This window comes from Thermobia domestica, chromosome 18, assembly GCF_964235325.1.
Source record: "Thermobia domestica chromosome 18, izTheDome1.hap1.1, whole genome shotgun sequence".
NCBI lineage: Eukaryota > Metazoa > Arthropoda > Insecta > Zygentoma > Lepismatidae > Thermobia > Thermobia domestica.
Genome location: NC_137471.1, coordinates 127,312,731 through 127,328,163, shown reverse-complemented (window position 1 = coordinate 127,328,163; position 15,433 = coordinate 127,312,731). Strand labels below are relative to the sequence as shown.

General features: G+C 34.6%; 1 protein-coding gene across 1 annotated transcript in view; it reads left to right on the top strand.

Annotated features, from left to right (window-relative positions):
* The first annotated feature begins 473 nt into the window (after positions 1 to 473).
* The window catches only part of LOC145675786 (uncharacterized), a 38,750-nt gene continuing 23,790 nt past the window's right edge, over positions 474 to 15,433 (top strand). The window contains exon 1 of the mRNA XM_081746485.1: positions 474 to 865. Coding sequence (XP_081602611.1) covers positions 609 to 865 — 257 coding nt within the window. The 5' untranslated portion in view covers positions 474 to 608. The remainder of the gene's footprint in view (positions 866 to 15,433) is intronic.

Below are 15,433 nucleotides of genomic sequence, written 5' to 3'. Positions count from 1 at the left end.
CTCAGTTGCCTATTCGTATTAAACGTGAAGTCATAATGGCCGGTGAGGCGTGTGTTTGGATTCGACAGTGGCTGTGCTAGTGAGTGCCTCGTGGCTGGTGATACTTCGTGAGGAAGAAGATGTAGTGGGCCCTGTGATATACCTACACTACACTTACACTTTCTCTTCCATTTATACGTACATAAATCCCCATCTTTTTTTACACTCTTTCTATTTTCATTTTATACTTCCCACTATCCTCTACTTTTTTGCCCTGTTCACCTTGGATTTTGGCCCTCCTTCTCTATCTGAACTTAATTCCCGATTTTAACTTTTTCCTGATTTTGACTCTTTTCCCGACTTGTGTCCTTTTCCCAATTGTGTCCTGTATTTTATTCTATTTTGCTTTTGAATCATAAATCCTCTGTTTGAGGTACACATTTGACCATTTTTGTAATACTAGCACATATGACTTGTTAGCCGGTGCTTCAACCTATATGACCGATGATGGTCTACGAAAGACAGGACAAGAGGCGTATATTAAGGTGGAATTTATGTGAAAACAAGAAATCGAGAATTGTTGTCCTCAGGAAGATTCACTCGAAGGGAAAGAGTGGACATACGAACTGATGACTGACAACAAAGAATTAATATCATCTACAACGGACGGAGATCAAACAATTGTGAAGGATGTAACTATGTATTCTTCGGATGTGACATTAAACATTGATGCAGTGAAATCAGAATCTGTAGTAGAAGAAGCGTCTGTATTTGAAAATAATGTAGATACCCTAAGAAAAACAGTGGCTGAACACACTTGCACGTCGTACTGTAATGACAACATAGAATTTACTACAAAAAGCTTAGATTCAGTTGGGCCAGAAAGGTAATGTTAAGTTTCCTATATTGTAATTGGTTCAGATTGATAATACAGTTACATGGGTTCTAAAATTTTATAGGTAAAAAGCAATACTTCGCGAGAAATACTTACCTGTGGTAGATTCCTCAAACGTAAGAAGACTCAGACGGTTAATATACAGTTTGGAAGTGCCACGGCACACATAAACCAGCTGTTCACAAGAAGACAATTCATCGATAACATCCATAGAAACCTTACGTAGCTTGTAACTAGTGATGGGTAAATTCCCGGGAAGATACTTTTTGGGAATATTCCCGGGAATTTATGTACAATCACAAAGAAAAGTGCATTCTATTACTTTCTTAAAATTTCGGAGTTTAATTCGTTTTTTTTTTTTATCAAAGTGTATTATTACACTTGTCTCCAGGGGATTCTTTAAAATGAATATTCAGAACGGTACTATGTTGCTATATTAATATTTTGTTATGTTTAGATAATACGCATAAATGTATAGGTATTAATTTACAATATGCTCTAAGAAATTAAATATGTGGAAAAATGGTATAGTAAGTCCACATATTTTTACACCGCTAAACAGTTTAAATTTTTAATTGGATTTTCTATACTTGACTCGACTATTGATATTGTAAACATATTACATTTTTAAATGTTATAAACAGATTGGGTAACGGCCGTAAGATACATGTCTCACATATTTATCAACATTTGCGCATACGCATTTATATTCAGAAAATTTTAGCACGTAACATTCCCATACACGACCTTTCTTCCTACCTATTTCACGAAATCTCTTGCATTAATTCACATGTAAGAGAAGTCCAAGTACCTCTTCAGAAATTCGAGTCAGAGAGAGGTGACAGACCGACGTATATTATTAACTTTGGTTAAGGGTTTATTAATAGCACTTGATTTCTATTTCTACATAATTCTACATTACAAAATAATTTCTTTTCATCATTTGTAAGTTAGTACTTTGCTAATTTTGGCTATTGTTTAGCATTGGGGTTCAGCTTTTGCACCACCTACTTTGCGATATTCTATTCCGATGCGGTTGTTTTATGGTTTCATACGTAAAATTACATTACCAACATTAAATTCAGACAGCACTGTAGAGCGAACGTCAGCGAGTGAAGGCTGGTTAGAGCTCCGCATGGCACGTTGCTTTCTATCTTCGTTACCAACAATTCACTTTCTTTTCTCCCATAAATCATTTTCACTTACGTTAACGGTTTGTACAAATCCCCTACTGCCCTAAAGAAAATTGTGTTCTATAATTTCTTGACTACTTGAACACCACTATCAACTTATTTCTTCCCTAAATCATCCTCTTTTTGTTAGTTTTGCCCCCCCCCAATATTACTATTATTATTAAATTTTTTTAAGTTCTTAAACCCCAATTTCTTTAAACCCTAAAAGTAAATCATAATATATTTAAATAAAGTAATTTGTCATATGGTTCTTATAATTTGGAAGATAAAGTAAACAAATGGAAATAAATTCCTTCCTGGGAATTTATAGGCCAGGGAAAAACCCCGGGAATATTCCCATTTTTTAAATTCCTTCCGACCGGGAATACTCCCGCTGCCTATCACTACTTCTGCCTGAATGAAGTAATGTTTATTATTGATTACCAATTTTGGGATTTGTGCTGTACCTCCGGACCACACGAAAATGGGAAAAATGTACTAAAATGTACTTAATTTGGTTCGACTACGTTACGTTATTTTAGGTTACATTATGTTGAGATAGCGTACGTTGAGTTACAAGTCAGTTACAAACAGGGACATATAAGCTTACAATTTAGAATACGGCGTCGAGATTAGTAATGAGCAGTGGGAATATTCCCGGCAAGAAGAAGAAAAAAAAAGGAAATATTTCATTCTCGTGTCAGCGCTGGTGCAAGCAAGTCATGTGGTACAACCGCTTCTGCAGATTTGCTTTCATTGCAAATATGTCTGACTTGAGTGGTAGTTGCATGAAAAAAATTTCAGCCGTCAATCTGAAAGAAATTATTTCATGTATCTGTCGTTGTGTTTATTATTTTCATGCCAAATGTACATCCTTGAAAAATGGAAAAAATATTCGAACACTAGGTGCAAGAAAAGAGCAGTGGAAGTGCGATGTGTGCAAGTCGGGCAATAGTGCGGAGCGTACGCTAAACCAAGATAGTGATTTGAAAAAGCTAGTGCAGCAAGTGAGTGAAATTCATGCAAATATACCTAAAATTATGCAAATGAAAAATAATATTCGTGATCTAGAGAAAACCATAAACTTTCTGTCGGACAAATTTGATGACTTACTAAGGAAATTTGTGATCTAAAGAAATCAGTTAGTGATCTAACGAAAAAGTCGGAAACTTTGGAAACAGAAAACAAAAAATTGAAAGAAGCAATTGGAACACTAGAGGACAAAGTTAGTGAACTAGAACAAAAACAGTTAGATAAAACTATTGAAATAGTTGGAATTCCCGAGACAAAAGAACAACAAACCACGAAATGGTAATGAAGGTAGCTGGAATAATAATAAAAGTGAAGATATACAAAAATCCTATAGACTGCCCACATCAAGAAGAGACAAGCCGAAAATAATTATAGCTAAACTTTCTTCAAAGGTAATTAGGGCCAACTGGATTCAGAAGTTTTGAGAAAAAAAGAGTTTATTAGCGTCAGAAGTTAAACCTGAGTTCCCGAACAATCGAGTTTTTGTTAATGAACAATTAACACCAAACAATCGAAAAGTGCTATACGAAGCAAAACAAATCGCCAGGAACAATGGTTTCCGATTTGTTTCTGTGCGTGATGGAAAAATGCTTCTAAGGAAAGACGAAACATATCAAAAAGCTAGAAGATCTACAAAGCATGCAAAACTAAGTGGCTCAACAGGACTGTCAACTTCACTCAAGATGGAACAGGTAATTAATGAAATTTTCTTATACCAAAATATAGACAGTAACACCTGTTATAATATAGACTCTTTTAATGAATTATTTAGTGATAAAACAGGAATCACGATTATTCAATTGAATATTAGAAGTGTTAGAAAAAATTTAGATGAATTTTTAGTATTGTTACAAAATATTGCTATAAATGTAGATATAATTGTCTTAACAGAAATATGGAAAAATGAAGCAACTTGTAACATTAGCATAAACGTATGTCACTGTTATTACACAAATAGGTCTTTAGCACGTGCAGATGGAGTCTTGATATTTGTAAACGAGCAAGTTGACATTAACTAGGTAACGGTACTGAATGCTGGCGGTACTGACGCCACTGGAATGCGCTAACATTTAAACAATGCAGAAGGTTGTAACATAATAGCTATATATCGCACTCGAAGTGGTGATGAGAAAGCATTTCTACAATCACTAAATAATGAGCTTAAAAATTCATCAACTTGCTCTTTGCTTTTAGGTGATGTCAATCTAGATATATTAAGTGACAAATACTGTGAAAATATAGACACGTATTTAAACTTACTATATAGTCATGGTTATGTTTCATGCATAAATAAAAACACTAGAGTTACAGAGTATAGTAAGACTTGTGTAGATGATATATTTTTAAAGTACCAAAGTCCACTGAATGTCACATCAGCTGTGTTGCAGACAAGTATAACTGACCACTTTCTCACTAGTATAAATGTTCCCATTACAATGCAAAAGAGGGAAAAAATATCATATGAAACAGCAATTATAGATTATACTTTATTAAATGAAGAATTGAAAAAAAATGTAACTGGAATCTGGTAATACACAGTAATTGTGTTAATAGTGCAACTTCGAATTTCATCCAAATAATGAAAAATTGTATAAGTAATTCACGTATTAACAATAACAATAAAAAAAGTTAGTAAATATCGCAAAATAAAACCATGGATAACAAGAGGATTAGTCAATTCTGTAAGAGAAAGAGATAGATTAAGCCATTTAAAAATAAAAAACCAAAACGATTTAGAATTTAAGGAATATTACAGAAGGTATAGAAATAAACTTATACAATTAATAAAAGAAGTTAAAAATGACTACTATAAAAAATAAATAACATTATGTTATAACAATGTTAGTAAATTATGGAAGGTAATAACAGACATTATAGATAAAAATGACAAAAAGTATGTAGAAATAAATGAACTAAACTAAAAATGGTCTAGTAACGTTTGAACGTGATCCAATGTTAATAGTTGAAAGTTTTAATGAGCATTTTTCCAGTGTTGGCAAAAAAAAAAATAGTTAACAAAGAGATTGATGATAAAATAAATTTGAATTTGAATTCCCAAACTAAAGTAGTAAACTCCATATTCTACACTCATATCACTGAACAGGAAATTGAACGCTTCATAAAGGAATTATCACCAAAAGCAACATCTGGTATAGACGGATTATCAGCAAGTGTATTGAAACATACGAAATCAAGTGTATTAAAACCTTTGCAGTATATCTTTAACCTTAGCTTAGAAACAGGTGTATGTCCTGATGATTTTAAGACTGCTGTAGTAAAACCTACTAGGAATGCAATGGATGTACCCGATTGCATGAAAGAGCTGAGCGAGCTTAAACTACGTAATCATTCCTGGCCATTATGCAATAGTAAATGCCATTTTTAATTATTGACAAAAAAATCGCGTGAAAACTTTTTCCCCATGTTAAGTCTATGCAAGCGTTTTTCGGTGATTATTCCTCGATGGTACATCGGATTTTTGATTTCGACCTATGTTGTCACTCAGCACGACATACTCTATCAGCGTGCTAAGTTTGGTTGAGATCGGCCAAACGGTCTAGGAGGAAGCGTTTTTCGGTCATTATTCCTCGATGGTACATCGGATTTTGATTTCGACCTACGTTGTCACTCAGCACGACATACTCTATCAGCGAGCTAAGTTTGGTTGAAATCGGCCAAACGGTCTAGGAGGAGTTCGCGGACAACCAAACGGCTAACCCGAGTATAAGAGCTTCGCTTCGCTCAGCTCAAGAAAAGGTCCAAAGGCTGATCCTAATAATTATAGACCTATATCAATCCTTAGTAACTGTGCTAAACTGGTAGAAAAATGTATGAAGAGAAGATTCAATACTTTTGTTAATTTTCTTGAACAAAATAAATTATTTTCTTCAAATCAATATGGATTTCAAAAAGGTAAAAGTACATCAGATGCAGTATACAACTTAACAGAGATTGTTTGTAAAAATGTTGATAAAACTGAAAAAGTAATTGCAGTTTTCCTAGACCTAGCTAAAGCATTCGACACAATATCACACAAAATTCTCTTAAATAAACTAGAAAGATGTGGAATAAGGGGGATATCGCTATCTTGGTTTGACAGTTATTTGAAAGACAGAAAACCGGCCGTCCAAATAGGTAATTTTCAAAGCAATTATTTATATGTAAAACAAGGAGTCCCTCAAGGAACTGTATTAGGCCCAATATTATTTTTAATTTATATAAATGATTTATATAATTTAAAAATGGACGGGCATATACAATCATTTGCTGATGACACCTCATTTATATTTACTGGTAAAACATGGACAGATGTATTCAAAAAAACTTAAGCAAAAATGAAGAAAGTAAAACAATGGCTTGATAATCATCAGTTAGTATTAAATGCTGAAAAAAACAGGTATATAACGTTTTCACCAACTTTAACAGGACAGCCAGAAAAATGTCACTAAAATTGCATCATTGTTAAAATATTGAAAAATGTAACTGTAAACCTCTTATTAGTGAAAATAAAGTAAAATATTTAGGTATATTTATTGATAAGCATCTAAAATGGTCTTCTGATATTACACATATCGCCACGATACTAAGAAAATTATTATATAAATTTGTTCAATTACGAAACATTGTAAGCATAAAAATATTACGTACTGTATATTATGCTCTTGTAAATACTATACTTACATATGGTATATTAATTTGGGGAGCTGCTTATTCTACTCATTTAAAACCTGTGATTGTTCAGCAAAATAATATTGTAAGAATATGTTTAAAAAAGGGACTTGAAAGTAGACTAGATAGAATATATGATCTATTCTCAGTATTACCACTTTCAAAATTATATTTGCAGAAAGTATTAATATATGTTAAAAAGAACAGAAACAAATTGGAAGTAATAAAACATTCGTATATAACCAGAAATGTAACAAACAAGAATTTAGAAATTAGAGCAACGAGTAAATCTATAACTCAATACCAAACATATTACAGAGCTCCAAAGATCTATAATAAACTCCCACTCCGAATCAAAGATGAAAGTAATTTCAAAACATATAAAAGGTTAATTTTACCCCGGTTAAAAGAATTAAAAAGTGTTTAAAAAAAAATATTGTTAGTTAAAAGTAAGAATAAACCTCATATGTTACGATAAGAACATAAATAAAACACGAGAATCAGGCTCACACACAAGCATTTGCTTATGTGAGCCATTTTCTTTTTTATTTTTTGCATAAAAAATACAAAAAATTCGCAATATTGAAATAAGTGCATTGAATTAAGTTACCCGATGGGAGATAGACATGACTTCTGGAAGTCCGAAGTCTTGTCATGTCTGAGTGCCGGGTACGTTAAACTCCACCAATAAAGGGAATCTAGGAAGTCCGATTTCCTTTAGAGAAGTATAAGTTGAAATTTTACTTGTTAATTTCTGTAGCAGTTACTTTTCTTATTCTTTTATTTTATTTCATTAATATTTTGTATGTTGTTATTTTGTAATTTAATATGTTTATGCATTTTTATGTATATTCTGTAATATATTGGATACATCTAATATATTAATTTTCTTCTTTAAATAAGTAAAAAAAATTCGGGTTTTTTGCCTGGCATATAAATTCCCGGGAAGGAATTTATTTCAATTTCTTTAACTTCTGAATTGTAAATGCCATGTGACTAATTACCTTATTTTCCAATATTATGATTTGCTTCTATGTTTCATATAATTTGGTGGTTAAGAAAATAAAATTCCTTCACAGTACTTTATATAACTAATAAGGTGATATGTTAAGTTCCATTTCCATTTGCACTAAAAAGTAGCAAAGTACTAATTTACAAATGATGAAAAGGTACCAGTTTTAAAGTAATGTAGAAATAGAGATGAGGAACCACCACCTAATGGACGTCGGTCTGTCTCTTGTCTCTGACTCGAATTTCTGAAAAGATGCTCGTACTTCTGAATTAAGGCATGAAATTTCAAGAAATATGTAGGAAGGAAGGCTGTGTGTGGAATGTTACGTACAAAATTATAAAACTACGTCAGTATCTTCCAAATATTGTGAACATTAGATACGTATATGCAAATGTAAATTCTGAGACATGGAGACATGTGTGTTCTGACAGTTACTCATCCTAATTTGTTTATCAGTAATAGAGGCAACTTTAGAAAATCCACTTATATATAAATTTAAACTATTTAGCGGTGTGAATGTATGTGCACCATAGATGGCCATTTTCCACTGGGCTCGCTCGCGCTCATCTGTCTCAAGTGGGCTCGCGCTCATCTCTTTTCACTGGGCTCGCACTCACTCGCGCCCGCGCTCAGCTTTCTCAACTGGGCTCGCGCTCACTAGCACTCGCGATCACTTCTCTGAACTGAGCTCGCATTCACTCAGGCTCGCGCTCATCTCTCTTCACTGGGCTCGCGCTCGCGATCATTTCTCTCAACTGAGCTAGCACTCACTCAGGCTCGCGTTCACCTCTCTTGACTGGGCTCGCACTCACTCGGGCTCGCGCTCACCTGTCTCAACTGGGCTCGCGCTCACTAGCACTCTCGATTACTTCTCTCAACTGAGCTCGCACTCACTCGGGCTCGCGCTCACCTGTCTCAATTGGGTTCGGGCTCGCGCTCACCTGTCTCAATTGGGCTCGGGCTCGCGATCACTTCTCTCAACTGAGCTCGCGCTCACTGTAGCTTATGTTTCCTTCTCTCGACTAGGCTTGAGCTCACTCGGTCTCACGCTCCCTTCTCTCGACTGGGTTCGCGCTCTCTTTCACTCGGGCTCACTTTTCTCAGTTGGGCTCGCGCCGACTTATTTCATTGGGGATAGGGCTTACTCGGGCTTGGGCTCAATTATTGTGTCCAAGTCCGGTTGAGTTCGAGTTCCGAGCTCGCGAGGTTTGGGTTCGGGAGTTTGGACATCTATGAAATTGGGTGTCAGACATAAGCTCACCGGGCATAAGCTCAGTGCCAAAAACCTCACCGGACATTAGCTCACTGGCAGTTTTATATTACAGGGCGGACAAAAGCTTACCGCTAGCAAACATGAACTCCCTTCAGAAACTTGTAATAAAATTCACCGAATATTGAAATTTACTCTTTGGCTACTTCCTAAACGGAAAATGGAGCTACTATCTTAGATCACTTATCATATATATATATATATATATATATATATATATATATATATATATATATATATATATATATAAGAAAAATAAGGATGTTGCGAAGTTGCGTTGTATTAAAACAAAGTAGAGTTTGAGGAACATCTAATAATATGCGCTGGATATTAAACTCTATCCTTTAACTGTAATTGTAAATAGACCTAATAACTTAGTAGAAAGTAGAGCTATTAATGTCGTATAGCAATTACCAGATACCAGAAAAAATATGGTTGCAAGTTATTTAGGATTTTCCTATAAACAAGAATAGCTCTTAAGAATGTTGAATACCTGCACCATCATGGTTCGCTAAAATTTAACTACTGTATTATATAATTTTAATATTTATAAATAAAAACTAAAACAAAATTACATTTATACACTGGCGCATATCCCGGGGGGATGAAGAGGGTTATGTCCCCATCAATCTTAGAATTGGGGTGCTGTCCCCCCAATAATCCAATGTGAAAAGTGTTTTTTGGGGATAAGTGAGATTTGTGTCCGACTGTCACAAAAGAAAGTGAAATGAAATTGATTTCTCTTGGCTTTTCCATTTCACCTTAATGATGTAAAGATTTGAAACTTCATTACATTAAATTTGTCATTAATTAGTTACTTTATTTCCAACTATTTGTTTAATTCCTGTAGCGATTGCTATAATGCTATTGAAATCAGCATCATATTGTTGTGTCATACATAATTAATTTTCTTTCTTCATAGTTTTGGGGAAGTCATTATTTATATTACTATAAAACAAGGTAATTAAATTTTAATGTGGATCATTGTGGATGCCTCAGTAGAAACATATCAATTATAAATATGAATATATTCAGATTTCAGAATGTGTTCACGACACTGATATGTACCACTACTTCATCTAGATCGCCGGATATGTAATACAACAGAGTTATTAGATTCATCTACTGTAATATGAGTCTCATCTCCCCCTCCCCCCCCCATTCCCAGAATAAGTATCAAATCTGCCCGCCTTCCAATGTTGACGACATTTGTGCTCCCTTCATCTTCCATTGTGCATTGTTTTTCCACTTCATAAATATTTTGAACATCGCTATATATTAAAAAAAAAAAAAAAAAAAAACGTTATGGGAACATTCTTACCCGTCCCCCCGAAAGTTGGACACACATTTGCGCCGCTGCGTTTATATATAAGAATATTTTTAAAGCAAGGAATATTTATAGAAATATTAAATGTAACGCGGAGTGGGTATTTAAATAGATCATTGCAACCTTTCACAACATAATGAGGAATGTTATCAGGACCACAATATGCTTCCGGTTTCAACGCTCGTATAGATTTTTCTATTTCTTCGAGGTTTATTTCATTTCATTCAAAATTATTTAATATATTACATTCGGACCGATTAGAAAGCTGAGTCAACGTTTTATGTGGCGGGTACATTGTTGTAAACTGTATGAAAATAATGTGCAAATGCCTGTGCTATTTCATTGGCACGTTGGATACGATGGCTATTGTACGTAAGGGTGCTTGATGACAAATGTGTTTTGCTTTTAAGAAAACAACAGATCTGGTTTGGGTCTTTTTGGATAGAGCATTCTGAGTTTAAAATAAAAGTATTGTAGGTTAATTTTGTCAGATTTTATTTCTTTAGGCAGTATTTCAAATTGATCGCAATGATAAAGTGCATTTATTGATTCCTTTTTCCACTTGTTAGAGTGGTACGTCTTCAATTTTATTTTCCTAATTATAAGTAAACCTACATATGGATTACTTCCGCTGATATGTCTTTTGGTTGGAACACACAGAAAATATGTTGTTAATCATTTGATAGAAGTTTGTTACTGCAATATTTACATCACCCGATTGCAAAAGGCAATCCCAGTTTACTTTAGAGTTCTATGCACATCTTTTGGAAATCTGTTTTTCTGAAATTAACACCCGATTCGTAACTTATTTCTTATGTTTCTGGAGGTGTTTAAATGGGAAAGAGATAAGTAAAGCTGGGAGATGAAATCATTAGTAACAAGAGAACACACTTTTATTACAGAAACGTCGTTAAGATTTAAGAGTACTGAGTCAAAGATTCGACCATTACTATTTTGAATGTCAATATGGGACATTTAGTCACACAGGGACATGAAGCTATTTAATTCTTTACATTTATCTGTTGAAAGTAGGCCAAAATTATAACATGTTATTTGATTTATATTAAAGTCCCCTATGAAAAGAACGTTACTCCCCTATTGAAACATTACTCTCAATAATTCATAAAACAATTCATATGTCGTTACAGTTGTATTCGGAGGAATGTATATTGCACAAATATACCTCTTTAGTGACTGACTGCAGAGCTTGACAATTACATATTCAAAATTTAGATCACAAGAATTTATATAGGATACATTGTAATTTTGATACTGTTATTATTACAACCTTCCTTTGTAATTATTTGATAGTTCAAGATTTCTGTCTTGACGAAAAACTAAATATCTTTTATCAAAGAATTACCTATCAATATGACAGGCTGCTAAAAAAAAAAAAAAAAACTTTTGATGATTGTGATTACATTATAATTATTTGATAGGGCTCTGGCCCGTAAGCCAAAATTAGTTTGGTAAAAGACTAACAATTTACAGGTATGATTTTGAAGCATGGTTTCCGATACATTCCTATTATCTACAGAGAACGACAATGAACGTGCCTCAAGGCTTGGCAATACAATAAAACTTGAAGTTGAAGGTCTGCTTTAACACATCTGGGATTTGCTAGTTTTTTTGTATACTTACTAATTAATGCAGTTCCTGACCACAAAATTCGCATCCGTTGTAGGTCAATTTCCGCTTTACCGACTCGGGGTTGAGTATTTGGTTTCTTAACAATGGGGATGGGAAGAAAGAGGGTTAACATTCTTCAGAGAACTAACACTTTCACTTTGAATGCCTTAGGCTGATTTGGTGACAGGGTTCAGAGCGAGGCTGACAAGAAAGGTGTAAGCTGGATTGTCGACCGCATAATGGTTCAATACTTGCACTATCACATTCTCAATAGTTTACGTTGACTAAACGATAATAAATAAAATCACCTGTAATTTATTCCTAATAAAAAATGAAAAAAATTATCACAAGCCTTCCGCACTTGTCTAGTGGCTAGTAAGCGTGCCTTTGGTGATCGATTCCCGGTGAGGGAGCTTTGAACGACAGTGTTCCGGATTCCACATTAAAACTGTAGGTCCACGTCTCATATAGTCTAGCTGATGAAAGAAGACGCTAAACGATAATCAACCAATCAATCAGTCAGCAGTAGGCCTATTGCAAATTTCAGCTGCGTAAACAACATCTTGTTGGACTGGTTACATTCATTTTGGTGAAGCAAGTGTTTTAGCAAAATTACAAAATGCTCCGGATTTTTAAATGTTCTTTGGTTACTAGTAAGCCTAGTTCGTCAATACAAAATAGGTTATATGACTAATGTCATATAGGAGATATCAGAATAAAATATTAATAATGTTGCAGACTTCAAGTCTTAAGACTGTCATCATACTTGCAGACCAATACTCATCAAATGAATCTCTTTCTTATTTACTAAGAACAAAACAACAACTTATGAGCCAAAAAAGGCTTAGTGTTAGTAAATAAGAAAGAGAATTCTTTGAGTATTGGTTTGCAAGCACGACGGCAGCACTAAGAAGCAAGGCCTAAAAATATCTAAGTACAATGAATTCGTTAAAAAAAATCAGATTTCCAAATCCTGTTAGCAAGCAAGCAAATTCTATTATGTGAGTATTCATGCCTAATGACGAAATTATTTTAATGCAGCAATGAATTGTCCGGCCTATAAGAAAAATTTGGTCCCAAATTTACACGGTACGTGACGTTTGGACGCCACCGTTTGGGCGCGGACGTTTGGGCTCCGCCGTTTGGGCACTGGACGTTTGGGCGCGAAGCCATTTGGGCGCCAGACGTTTGGACGCGAGTTAAATTAAAAAGTCATTATGTTAGGCGCTGAGTACTAAGTTCCAATCAAGATATCACAAGATGTCTACTGTAGTGGAAGTCCTTGAATTATACTGGATTTTGTTTTACATATTAGAAATACTGGAATTTCAAAATTCTAAAAACTGAATTAACAATTAAATTTTGTAAATTTAAGTTTCAACCAAAGTTAAGTGTGCTTTTTATTTGATAACTTTTCAAGCCAAAGGTAAGTAGACCAGACTAGATATGATTGACTGCATTACATACATAATGAGCCTATTCCATTAAAAAATTTAAACAGGCCTTCTACTGTAGTTATGCAATAAGTGTGAATGTCAAACACATTTCTAGTGGCTAACTGACCAATATATGTACACTTAACAATATTTTTCACTTTGAAATCGTTCTTTTTTTCCTTTCGCCACTTTCTTTAATGCAGATTAAGTGCTTACAATGGGACGAAAAAAAAGTGTGTTAAGTTTTGATTTTTATATTGGAATGTTAATATAAAAAAGTGATACCAGAAATACGGCATACTGCAGTTCCTAAACTCAATGTCTTAGACACCCTGTATTAACATCTTTCCCTCAACTCGATTAGGATTTAGGATTTTTAGATTTCTGGGCTCTCGGCATCTAAGGCCATTTAACACGTCACGTTTGAGGGAGCACACTATCCGGAGAAAGGGAAGGAAGGAAGCGGCCTTGACCTATAAATTAGATACTACCCCGGCACTATTAACAGTTCGTCTGATTCATTCGTTTTCTAGCTTTCTTATATAATACAAAAATTAGATCATTAGATCAGAAGTACAAGAATAGTGAACAAGCGAAAAATCAGTCCATGACGAGGTTAGGCAACAAATACTACAAACGCATTAAACTATTTAATTTAGAAAATATACAGATAAATGAGGTGAGATAAAAACAGAAGTGTAGGAAATGTATATATCTTGATTCGCGCTTAGTTTTCAGTGCCTAGCTTACTTTATATGTCGTAAATTGTGATGTTTACTATGTACCCCGCGCCCAAACGTCTGGCGCCTAAACGGCTTTGCGCCCAAACGTCCGGTGCCCAAACGGCAGCGCCGAAACGTCCGCGCCCAAATGGTGGCGCCCAAACGTCCTGTCCCGAATTTACACGCCAAGTACGGTGTAGTGGAACAAAGCTATGGACGTTTGTGATTTCAACCAAGCAACAATTTTCCGGAGGGCTTCTTAAGACATGAGCAAAACAAGACGATAGAGAACAATAAACAAAAATGGGTGCATATTATAGTAAAGGATCTATACATTTACTTCTTTCACATTGATCACGTTTTGTGGATTGAAGAAGGAATCAAGCATAAATGATGTTCAGTCGTTTAAAGGGGGTGATTGTGACTGATCACTACCTCGTATCAGCGATAATACAACAGAGATTATCGTTGAATAAAGGTAATATTCAATGTCCAAAAACGGAGAGATTTAACTTAAAGATATTAGAAGAGTGCCAAATAAGAGAGGAAGACAAGATTGAAGTTTCGAATAGACTCTCGGTTTTAGAAGATTCGGAGGACACTCGGAAATACGTAGGAACAATCCATGGTTAGACCAGGAATTCATTGAACAAGTAGAGAAGAGAAAACAGGCAAAATTACGCTGGCTACAAAATCCGAATGAAATAACTACATAAAATTTCGCAGATATCAGGCGGCAAATTTCCAAAACTTTTAGAAAAAAGAAACGCGATTTTTTAAAAGCAAAAATTATAGAGCATAAAAATAATAGTAAAAATAAAAATACTCGGGACAAGTATAAAGGAATCAGCGAGTTCAAGAAAGGCTATCAACTTCGTGCTTACATATTAAAGAAAGTTGACGGAAGAGTTCTCACTGATACGGATGGCATCTTAAATAAATAGAAAGATTTCTTTCATGATTTGCTGAACACGCAGCCGAAAACTAATGTGCGTGGAGAAAAGGAGATACACACCGTAGAACCGTGTATTCCAGAACACAATCGAATAGAAATTAACAACCTTCCACCGTCGTGCCTATATAGCATGGGGATGAAATGTAAAATGACGGTCGAAGATCGCTGCTACTCACCATCTAGAATGAGTAGGTACATGATGACGGACAGAAACCACATTAAATGACTTTGAACTAAAACTTTGTATTTTCATTAAGCTTGTGTATTATTGTGATTGATCGTCGACTGAATATAATCGCAAGATCACATATCTTTAAGCAGCTAGGAAGATAACC